Source organism: Elephantulus edwardii, unplaced genomic scaffold (genome assembly GCF_000299155.1).
Source record: "Elephantulus edwardii isolate Elephantulus edwardi_28Jun2011 unplaced genomic scaffold, EleEdw1.0 scaffold00169, whole genome shotgun sequence".
In the NCBI taxonomy this organism is placed as follows: domain Eukaryota; kingdom Metazoa; phylum Chordata; class Mammalia; order Macroscelidea; family Macroscelididae; genus Elephantulus; species Elephantulus edwardii.
The window spans coordinates 5,712,055-5,723,440 of record NW_006399919.1 but is presented as its reverse complement, the minus strand read 5'-3'; the positions used below and the strand labels follow the sequence as shown (position 1 = coordinate 5,723,440).

General features: G+C 43.1%; 1 protein-coding gene across 1 annotated transcript in view; it reads left to right on the top strand.

Annotated features, from left to right (window-relative positions):
* The first annotated feature begins 940 nt into the window (after positions 1-940).
* Positions 941-11,386, top strand: part of COMMD2 (COMM domain containing 2) — a 55,883-nt gene continuing 45,437 nt past the window's right edge. Inside the window, exons 1-4 of the mRNA XM_006895563.1 lie at positions 941-1,007; positions 1,082-1,159; positions 2,627-2,709; positions 3,493-3,666. Coding sequence (XP_006895625.1) covers positions 941-1,007; positions 1,082-1,159; positions 2,627-2,709; positions 3,493-3,666 — 402 coding nt within the window. The remainder of the gene's footprint in view (positions 1,008-1,081; positions 1,160-2,626; positions 2,710-3,492; positions 3,667-11,386) is intronic.

The window sequence follows — 11,386 nt, the reverse complement described above, 5'->3', positions numbered from 1 at the left end:
TGAAGGAATGAAAATCCAAAATCCCTGTAAATGTTCATTAAAATTAATAAAATTTAATAATAAAAAAAAGATTTTGGACTCCATCAAAGAATGAGTTTCAGTGATTTTTTTGAGGCAAAGACAAATTACTGTAGCAACATGTCAAAAGATGTTGCATCATGTCATATATTGTTTGTTGTTGTGTACCCTCGAGTCGGAACCGACCCATAGTTGACCCTCCGGATGGTTTTCAGAAATAGTATATCGTAGGAGAGGAGACTACCCAACCTTCTCCCGCCAAGGAGCTGGTGGATTTGAACCGCGTGCCTTCGAGATCGCAGCGCAGTGTCTTACCACTAGGTCACCTGACATGTCAATCCGTAACTCACACATGTCGTTGGGACGTGCGAGTAAACAGACGTCACAGTGTGTTTGTGTTTAGGACACCCACGTGACTTAACTCTTCTTTTAGGGTATCTGTGACTGCATAACTCTACAGACTTAGAAACTCCTGGTGGGATCAAATTACCGATCTTTTGGTTAGTAACTGAATTCTTAACCACTGTGCCACTATTGATGTTATTTATGCACATGTCATAAGGAGGAGTTGTCAGATTTTAAATATCTTTTCAATCCCCACAAAGCCCAGCATAGTGCACTCCCAAGACACTACATGACGTTTGTGTGGTTGACAGTGAACCGGAAGTATTTTCTAATCCCTTCAACGTCCCCTGGAGGAGCCCGCTGCCGCTGGCCGGAACCCAAAGCTCGGGAAGAGGCTGCGCCCGGAGTCAGTTCGCGCCGGAAGTGGCGGGGGGGGCGGGGGGGCGGCTCGGTGTTGGCCGGAACCCAATGCTCGGGTAGAGGAGGCTGAGCCCGGAGTCAGTTCGCGCCGGACGCGGCCCCGGAAGTGGCTGTGTGCCGCGTCCGCGCTGTCGAGTGAGACCCCTGCTCCGTGAAGATGCTGCTGGAGTTGTCGGAGGAGCACAAGGAGCACCTGGCTTTCCTGCCGGGAGTGGACAGCGCGGGTCAGCGTGCAGGGCCGGGGCTGGGGCGGGGCCGAGGGAGCTACTCGCGCTCACAGCTCTGCTTGTCGTTGCAGTGGTCGCGGAGTTCGGGCGGATTGCGGTGGAGTTCCTGAGGCGTGGTTCCAACCCCAAGATTTACGAGGGCGCCGCCAGTAAGAAGGGAAGGGGCGCGCAGTGCCCGAGCTGAGCCCCCGGGAAGCCTGGGCCCGATTCTGTCACCCTGGAGAGACTGGGATTCGTAAGACTCCGGGGGGTCTTGTTCACAATACCTACTGTTAGAAAAACACAAAACCATGAAATACAATTTTTCAATCAGGACGTAATTCCTGCGGGGTCTGCGAGTAACTGAGGGGGTTATTTTAGCTATTAAGTTCATTTGACGTGAGTAAAAAGGTGCACAATATCACTTTTCAGGATATGCTTAATTGCACCAAAATAGCTAGGTCAGCTACAAATACTTGGTTAATATTAATTGTCTGGGTAGCTATTTGTGTTGAAAAGTGTGTGTGTTATATAAGGTGTTTCCAGGATTCGGTCAATCTCTGTCGAAATCCCCTGCTTGAAATCTGCCAGTCCCAAGTTCCGCAAGTTGGCATTTTTGTAAAGGAGATGAAACTAAAACCCCTAACTGTTTCGGTGGAGTCATTTCTGGGTCATGACAGTCTCCTTTGTGTAATAGACTAGAACCACCCCAGAGACTAGAACCACTTCTTGACTTTTTGATTTTTATGTTTCCATCAGGATACTAAACAAAACTGGAGAAGTGCAACCAGGTTGCATCTTAGAGGCAGTGGTGGTGAAATTTCATCTCACATACTTTGCACATATTGTCAGGAGAGGCCCTTACTTGGAAAAGCACATCTGCTGGGGAAAGTGGAGGGTCAGATGAAGAGTTATGATTCTCAACAAGATGGCTTGACAAAGTGTTTGTACTAGCGGGCTGGAGCAAGCCAGTGTTCGTTAGGACGGTACAGGATAGGGAAAAGTTTGGCTCTGCTGTTACAGGATCACTCAGTCATAGATGACTACATGACACTTCACAACAACAGTAACACCAAGCCTAATTGTGCTAGAAACAGGCTGGTGATCTGCTTCAGTAGTGAAAACAAGAACCAAGAAAATGTTTCTACTTTGTAACATACACAGTTACTGGGAAATAAGGCCCAGCTCTGGTGGCTTAGTGGTAAGAAATTGTGGTGCTAATATAGAAGTGTCTTCAAATCCACCAGTTGCTCCATGAGAGAAAGATGGGCAGTGTCATTCCGTGCAGTTAACGGATTCTGAACACCTACTGGAAGTTCTGCTCTAGGTCAGTTCTAATTTGATGGTACACAACCACCACCATCACAGTAGTTGACAACTTCTGTCTTTATGGAAGCAGATCAGACATTGGGATGAGTTCCAGACATAAAGTTTCAGTTAGTTGACAGAACTATCACCTCAGAGTCTTCAGGAAATACTGAATGCATGTGGTTGGGACAGCAGTTAGAAGGAACAAGATTCCGTGACCAACGTAGTTCTTAAAATATGAAATAACGTTTGTTCCTGAAGCAAGAGTTTGAAGGAAAGGATAAGTAACATGTGATCATTTGTTTGCTAATTTTCCTCTCCTTTCTCAGGAAAACTTAGTGTGAGTAGTGACACGGTCCAGCATGGTGTGGAAGGATTAACGTACCTTCTTACTGAGAGCTCAAAGCTCATGGTAAGAGCTGCTGTGGACTGTTTATTATGTTCACCCTTTCGAACGGGTTGCCTGCTTTGTACCATAGCCTTGCATGTACTGTGTATTTTGGTAATAATATTTATTTAGAATTGATATTGTGAAGGTATACCTTTACCATCTGATAACCTTTACCTGGAAAATTAAAAGTGCTTCCATTTTATGTGTCCTAATGAAGTTTATTTTCTTTGTATATTGCGTATGGAGATTAGGAAGAAAAATTGGGCACTTCCATTCTTTCCTGTTTATACTTTAGTAAAGATTCATCCTGGAGAGGATTAAACCAAGCAACTCCTTGGAGGCAAGGATTCTGGGGCTTCGTCTGACATACTTTGGGCATGTTGCAAGGAGGGACAGGTCCTTGGAGAGGGACATCATGCTTGGGAGGGTGGAGGGACAGTGCAGGAGAGGAAGACCCTCGATGAGATGGATTGATTCAGTGACTGGGGTAATCGGGATGGGTGTGTCAGAGGCAGTGCGATTGGCACAGGATAGAGCAGAGTTTATGGCTGTTGTGCATAGGGTCACTATGGGTTGCAAACGACTCCACGGCACATAACAACAACAAAGTATGATATTGTTTTTGTATTAGTAACTCGAATTTTAGACTAGAGGGCAAGAGCTGTCATTAATGCCAACAGATCTTGTCTCTTTTACTATGCAGGCATGAATTAAGGGACTTCACATTCTTTTGCTCATATCATTTTAGCATTTACTAGACAAGGATAAATGTTGATAATCCTGTTCAACTTGATTTGTTTTTAGATTTCTGAACTGGATTTTCAAGACTCTGTTTTTGTTCTGGGATTCTCAGAAGAATTGAACAAAATATTACTTCAGCTGTACCTCGACAACAGAAAGGAAATCAGAACTATCCTAAGTGAACTGGCACCGGATGTTCCCAGTTACCACAATCTTGAGTGGAGATTAGATGTACAGGTGTGGCTTTTTAAAAAATATGACATAGAGTGTAAGAATTAGTTTATCTTCTATTACTTATGAAGCTCTTCAGAAACTTCAACCATACTCTGATTTGAAACTTTGGTTTCTTAAATATTTCATTTCAGACTATTTCAATGATAGTTTATTTCCATGTTTGTCAGATTGGTTCATTTTGCAAAGTTTAGAAGACATTACTTTGGGAAAGGAGAACGTTATGCAGGTTTGTGTTTTTGTGGGTTTTTTTGAGGTGCTTTGGTTTTTAAAAAATATGTCTCTTTAAATATAACACATATTAAAAATGCATGTTATAAATGCTTGTGAATTATAGTGAAAATAGCCTTGAAACCAACACTTAACCATGACCAGCATCCCAGAAAGATCCTTCATACCTTCTGGCAAATAACTGTTTCTTACATCCTCTCCAGAGGTAACCAGTGTCTTAACTTCTAATATATAAATTAATTTTGGATTTTTTAAAAACTTTCTATCAATAGAATGATTCAGTAGATGACCTTTTATGGCTGGCTTATTTTAAAAATTATTTTTATGGGCTTCATTCTTCAGTTATTCTTAAAGCTATGTACTGAAAAGTTTCAGTAACTGTTTGAACTCTGTGGCACTGGAGGGAGTTGCACTGATACATAAAGACTACGCCACTGGTGCTTGAAATCACCAGCTGGGTATTCCTGACTCTGTTCGAGGGAAAAACAGAGAGTCTCTTGCTGTGTGACGTGTAGCCTCAGAAACCCAATGGAGGCTCAACTATGAGTTGATCCAATATGGTGGCAATGAAAGAGTGAGTCGTATAAGTAAAAGGGAATTTTCAGATCATGTGTATATCCTTTCAGACCATTGCATTTAACAATGAAATTTGAATTAACAGATGCTTATTGAATGTTGACTATTTGCTGACTAAAACTGTGCCAAGTGCTTTGGGACAAAAAATTTCCAAGTGTTCAAGAAAGTTAAAACTTAGGGAGTTCATCGTCCAGTAAAAAAGGTCAAGAAAAGGTGAAACTATAGAAGGATGAAAAAAATAGAGAAAACCATGCTGAATATTACTGACAGGAAAATAGTTTAAGATGTGAAGACTCACATGAATCTCGGAGCAGGCATTCGATTTTGTGGTTTACTGCACTTGTTTCATACTTACTGTTTAGTGAAATAGCCTAGAGAGTTGAAAACATGAAGTCAGTGTTCACTGACAAAGATTCACTTATTGCATAAGATTTGGCCTTGCTTTGCTAGTTTTAAAAATACTGTATTGAATGACACATGGAGGGTGAAAAGAAGATGGAAGAAATACATAGAATTGCTACCATGAAGAATTGGCCCAGCCAGTTTCAGGAGGTAGCATATGATCAAGAACCAGTGGTGTTGCAGGAAGAAGTCCAAGCTGCACTGAAGGCATTGCTGAAAATCAAGACTCCAGCAATTGACAGAATACCAGTTACGATGTTTCAGCAAGTGAATGCAATTCTAGAATCAGTCATCTGTGCCAAGAAATTTGTAGTTCAGCTACCTGACAAGCCAGCTAAAAGAGAGCCATATACATGCCTATTCCCAAGACACATGAGCCCAAAGAATGTAAAATTATTGAGCAATAGTAATACCACATACAGGTAAAACTTTGCTGAAGGTAATTTACAAATGGTGCAGCTAGTACCTTGATTGTTGTTAAGTGCTGTCAAGATGAGTACAACTCAGCAACCCTGTTCTTTTTTGCCGACCCATAGCTGACTCTCCAGTGGGTTTTCAGAGGCAGTAAATTGCATGGGAGGAGATTGCCCGTCCTCCTTCCACAGAACAGCTGGTGGAGTTGAATTGCCTCCCTTTGTTATTGCAGCACAGCTTTTTACCACTAGGCCACCGTAGCTCCCTATTAACAAGTGAATACAGTGCTGTGAACAATGCACAGCAAACCTGTGAACAACAGATCTGAACCCTGTCCTGTCCTGTGTCATTCACATCAACCAAAAGACAGTTGTTCAAACCGAAGAATTGCTGCATGGGTTAAAATCAAGAAAAGTACATTGGAGTTGTAGCCTTTCATTACATTTCATCAATCTGTATGTTAAAAGGTGGAATATATGAAGACGATTCCATCATCAGCACTAGGGGACTGTTTCTTAATAATCTGCAATATACAGTCGACACAATCTTGATTGCTGAAAGTAATGAAGACTTGAAGCCCTTACTGAAGAAGATGAAAGAATACAGCCTTCAGTATGAATCACATCTCAACATAAAACAGAAATTCTCACAATTGGGCCAATAAACAACATCACAGTAAAAAGATAAAAGATTGGCTTGATAAAGGAATTAATTTTACTTGAATCCACAGTCAGTGCCTGTGATAGCAGCAGTCAGGAAATCAGACAAAGTGCTACATTGAATAAATCTGCTACAAAATCCTTGCTGAAGTGTTTAAAAAGCAAGCCTGTGACTTAGAGGACAGAAGTGCTTCCTGACATTCCTGACACAAGCCAGTCATTTCAGTCTTGTCAGGTGCATGAGAAAGCTGGGCAGTAGGTAGATACGGAAGTCCATAGAGTTGATGAGTTAGAATTATGAGGTTGACAAAGAATAGTAAACGTTCTGTGAACTGTCAGAAGGAGACCCAGTGTGTCATGGAAGTAATGTAGCCAGAATGCTCTTTAGACGTGAAGGTGGCAAGACTTTGTCTTGCGTATGTTGAGTGTGTTATTTGGAGGAACTAGAAGCCTCGTTTGAGGAAGAAAGATGGGCAGAAAAATAGAAAGATGGGCACTCTCTTACTCTTGTGGTTTTCCATCTATAAACCCGAGGAAGGTTGCTGTCTATTGGAACTGACTTAATGGCAGTGAATGAGGATCCCTGGTGTAGTGTATCAGGTTCAAATCTATCAGCTGTTACTACCATAAAGATTTACAGACTTGGAAATGTAATGGAAAATCTCTTTATTGGACTGGAATTTAACCGGTGGTGGGTTCTGTTTGTTTAATCTGGAGAAGACATCATGCTTGGTAAAGTAGAGGGTCAGTGAAAAGGTGAATGCAGTAAGATGAATGGACAGAGCGGCTGTAACAGTGGATACAGGCAAAGCCCAGGGCCAAACGGCAGCATTTTCTTTTGCACTGTGTTTACTCTGGGCTGAGATTGACTTGATAGTGCCTAACTTTAGTGCTTAACAGTAGGTAGCTGTAGGGGTCTAGTAGTAAGGAGCCGTGCTGCCAACTTGAAGGTCCGCAGTTCAGATCCATCAGCTGTTCCTCAGGAGAAAGATGGGCAATCTTCTGTGCGATTTATTGCCTCTGAAAATCCACTGGCAGGTCAACTATGAGTTGATTCTATTTGGATGGCATAGAACAGCAACAACAACGTTACAGTGGGTTCTTCTGATATTAATGAAGATAAAATCATGAAACCCACTTACAAGATTTTAGTATAGACATATTTAGAGTTGCCATAGCAGATAATGGAGAGGGCCCTACTGTAGACTCTTAGATAAGAAAGTAACATTAAAACAATTTTTTTAAATGTTAATGAAAGTTTACAGAGACTTAGGGTTTCCAGTCATTCATTGTTGCACTTTTCTCCCTGCCTACACCATCCCCCTCATTCACTCTTCTCCTTGAAAAGTAAAAGAATAACGCTTTTGTTGTTATACAATCCCTCCCGCCAAGTTCACTCCACTGTGCAGCCTTCACTCTAGACTCCTGTCATAGCAATAATACCTAATTATATATCTCAAACAGTTCTTTCCTTCATGTTTCAGTGCAATATATATCATTCCTCCCCTCCTTCTCTGCCTTCCCTCAACCCTGATGTCAGTTTCATTTTGCAACAGTGGCCCTGTGCAGTATTTGTCCTTTTGAAAGTTAACCTGGCATCCTTAAACAGACTAGAATGACAGTGGAAATGAAGACGATGAAAAATAAAGTGTCACTGGAGTGTAGCCGTGCTCATTTGTTTATGCATCACCTGTGGCTGCTTGGGCAGTTTCCTGGAGAGATCGGCAGCCATGGCGGCCCACTGGGCACAGTGAGTTGGAACCCATGCAGTGGCAGCAGGTTGGGTTTGGTGTTACGGCTACATTAACAATATGAAGAGCAAAGCAAAGTACAGTGACTGAAACTGTGTGGCCCTCAAAGCCTATAATACGTGCTGCCTGTCTACAACCTGAGTTTATAGACCCCAGATTTCAATGCCGCCTTCCTCCTGTAGCTCTGAAAACGCCCTGCCTTCAAGTCATCACTGACTCGCTGATGCTCTACTGGGTGTTCCAGGCTTTACATCTCTGCAGCAGAGGAGAGCCCGCTTTTGCTGCTGAGCTGCTGGTGGATTCAGACTGCCATCCTTTTGGTTAGCAGCCTGACGCACTATACACTGTGCCATCGGAGCTGCTTGTTAGCCTGTCAAGCTCTAAGACTCAGACTTATAGTCGTCGAGTCAGAGCGGACTCATGGCTGACCCTCCAGTGAGCTTTCCAAGGCTGTGAGGCGAAATTGCCCAACTTTCTCCTGAGGAGCACCTGGTGAATTTGAACCATAGCCTTTAGGTTATCACCCTGCCATCCTGCCGACTGCCGCCAGAGCTCCCCCTTCAGCCCACTGTGACTGTGACTTACAGCAGCAGTGAAGAACAGATCGGAATCTTGCCCTCCATTGCACCGTCCTCATGATTTCCAGTGAAAGCCCACTGTTCCAGCTGCAGTGTCTAGCTGTCCTGCTGAGAGGCTTCCTCTCTTGCTAAGGCCTCCACCTTTCCTGTGGTCGTGGTGACATCTGTGCTGCTTTTTCATGGTACATGTGTTTCAGTTTTGCTCCATGTGATCCCATGACATCTGCTTAGCTTGCACAGATTTGTCCTTGCTCGGCCTTCTCTTTGGTTATTTGTGAAGTTCTGATGCTCCTGGCCGTAGGTAGCTTCCTCTTTTTAAGCACATGACTCTCTCCCCTTAGGCCACATGAGAACACAATCCCAGCAGGTGTTCCATCTCTTTTGCACTGTACTTTATCCATCTCTACTGAATCATTCCCTTTAGCGTACAGTGACTCTGTATCCCTCCTGACACCACATTTTATTTTGTTTGTTTGTTTCTTTTTACACCAAACTCCCTGAAAGAGTTATTTCACTAAACGTTCGTTCTCTCTTTACAGTCCGTCTTGGGTGCTCTGTGATTGGGCTTTCATTTTTCCCATTCTACTGATGTAGCTTAGTGTTTATTCTGTTCTATTCAGCAGCAACATTTCTCAGAGTTGAGCACTCCTTCCCACTTGAAACACTTTGTTAGCTACGGTCTCAATATGGATTACATCTCAACATAAAGAAGACAGAAATCCTCACCACTGGACCAGTGAGCAACATCATGATAGGTGGAGAAAAGATTGAAATTGTCAATACAATTTCATCTTACTTGGATCCAGAGTCAGCACCCTTGGTCCCAGCAGCCATGAGGTCAGGAGATATATTGCACTGGGAAAGTTCTTTGTCAGGGACCGCCCCAAATTACTGAGGAACTAAGCTGTCAGTTTGAAGACTTAAGGTTCACCTGATTTAGGCCATGATCTTTTCAATCACTGGCTAATGCACCTGAGAGCTGGATGGTAAAAAAGGATGATAGAAAAGGAATGAATGCCTTTGAGCTGCAGTGATGGAGAAGAGCACTCAGTATCCTGTGGACTGCCGAAGAACAGACAGATATTTCTTGGAGGAAGTGCAGCCAGAGTGCTCCTTGGAGGCAAGGATGACAGAGGTGTGTCTGACGTTATTTTGGGCCTTAGGAAAGGCTATTCCTTGGGAAGACCTTCTACTAGATGGTTTTACACAGTGACTACAGTGGGCTTGAGTGTGTCGAAGATGATGAGGATGGCTCAGGATAGGACAGAGTTCAGCTCTGTTGTTCACAGGGTTGCTGTGGATCGTACTCGACTTGCTGGCACATAACAGCAGCAACATCATCTTAGTTACCTGGTGCTGCTTTTATAGAAATAGCTCTGATGGGTCGTTTGGACACGGTGATTTATTTTCTCATGGCTTAGGAGGCTGGAAGAACAAATTCAGGATGCCAGCTCTGGGGAGAGCCTTTCTCTCTCTTTTGGCTCTGAGGGAAGGTCTTTGTCTCCCTTTCACAGTGGTGGGCCTGCAGGTCCTGGTGTCAATCATCTGCTGGGTCTAGGAGGTTCCCAGTTCAAAGGACCATGTCTAGCTTTTTCCACTCTTCATCCTACTCCTAACTCTTCTTTCTTGGTAGTAGTTCGTCTGCTTTGATACCTGATCATGTTTACTAAATGTTACCGTGTCGAATACGACTCATAGTGACCCTGTAAACAAGAGATCTGAACCCTATCCTATCCTGTGCCGTCCTCACAATCTCGGACATACTTGACTCCATTGTTGCAGTCACTATCTCAGTTGACCTGGTTGAGGGTCTTCCCCTCCTTTGTCATCCCTATACCATGCTCTAAGGAATAGCCTCTTCTAACAACATGCCCCAAATGTGTGAGCTGAAACTTTATTTTTTCCCTCCAAGGAGAACTCTGGCTGTACCTCCTGTAAGACTTACCCATTTATTCTTTTGGCCGTCCATGAACTATTCAGTACTGTCCTCCAGCAGCACAGTTCAAAGGCTCTTCTGTCATCATTAGTCATGGTTCAGCTCTCAGATGCATAGCAAGTGATCAGAAAGATCCAGGCACCTTTTAGTTTCTAAACTGACATCATTGCTCTTGAGTAATGTAGAGCAGTCCCCGACTGCAGTGCAGTGAGTCTTCTGATCTCCTGACTGTTGAAATTAAGTGTATTGGTTGTTTATCTAGGTATCTTTCCTCCATCTAGCATAATGTTGCCTGTAGGCACAGTAGTGGGAAATAATGGTTTTGAAATTGAGATACAATCAATATTGAAAGCTGTAGTCTCTGTTCTTCTGCAGCAAGCACTTCAAGTTCTCACTTTCAGCAGGCACAGTTGTATCATCTGCATGACAAAGGTTCTCAATGAGTCATCTTCCAATCCTGATGCCAGATTCTTCTTCATGGAACCCAGCTTCTCTAGTAATTTGCTCAGCGTACAGATTGAATATATTTGGAGAAAGAATATAACCCTTCTGCAAACTTTCTTATTTTAAACCATGCACTCTTTGCACAACAGCGTGCCGTGTAGAAATGTGAATCCTATATTGTCTGAACTTAAAATATTTAAAGAATTGCTAGAAATTTGAGTTTTGTTGTGAAATCTACTGATTTTCATTGAACAGTGAAAGCACAGTGGAGATAAGTTCTCAAGGTGGAGTTCAGTTTGCTGACAGATTCGATGTGGGCTATGATAGAAATAGAGGAGTCAGGAATGATTCAGAGCACTTTTGCTTGAGTAAACTGTTGCGGGAGCTCTGCTGGCATGGTCTGCGGTGCTGCAAACCCAAGGCTACACTTCTCCCACAGCTCCTCGGCAAGGGGTGGACAGTCTTCTCTTGTTAAGGTTTACAGGCTCAGAACCCAGTAGGGAATTGCTCTAAATGAGAGCTGCTTTTAACAGGCTTTGAGGGATTTGGTGGATTTTAACTAACTGTTGAGGGAGCCCGGGTGGCGTAGTATGTTCCATATTTGGCTGCTAACCAAAAAGGTCAGCATTTGGAACCAGTTTCTCTGGAGAAAATAATACAGTTTCCTTTTAAAATACACACAGTGTTAGAAACTTGAGGGCTGCTGTTAGTCTGAATCACGTCAGCAGCAGTGGG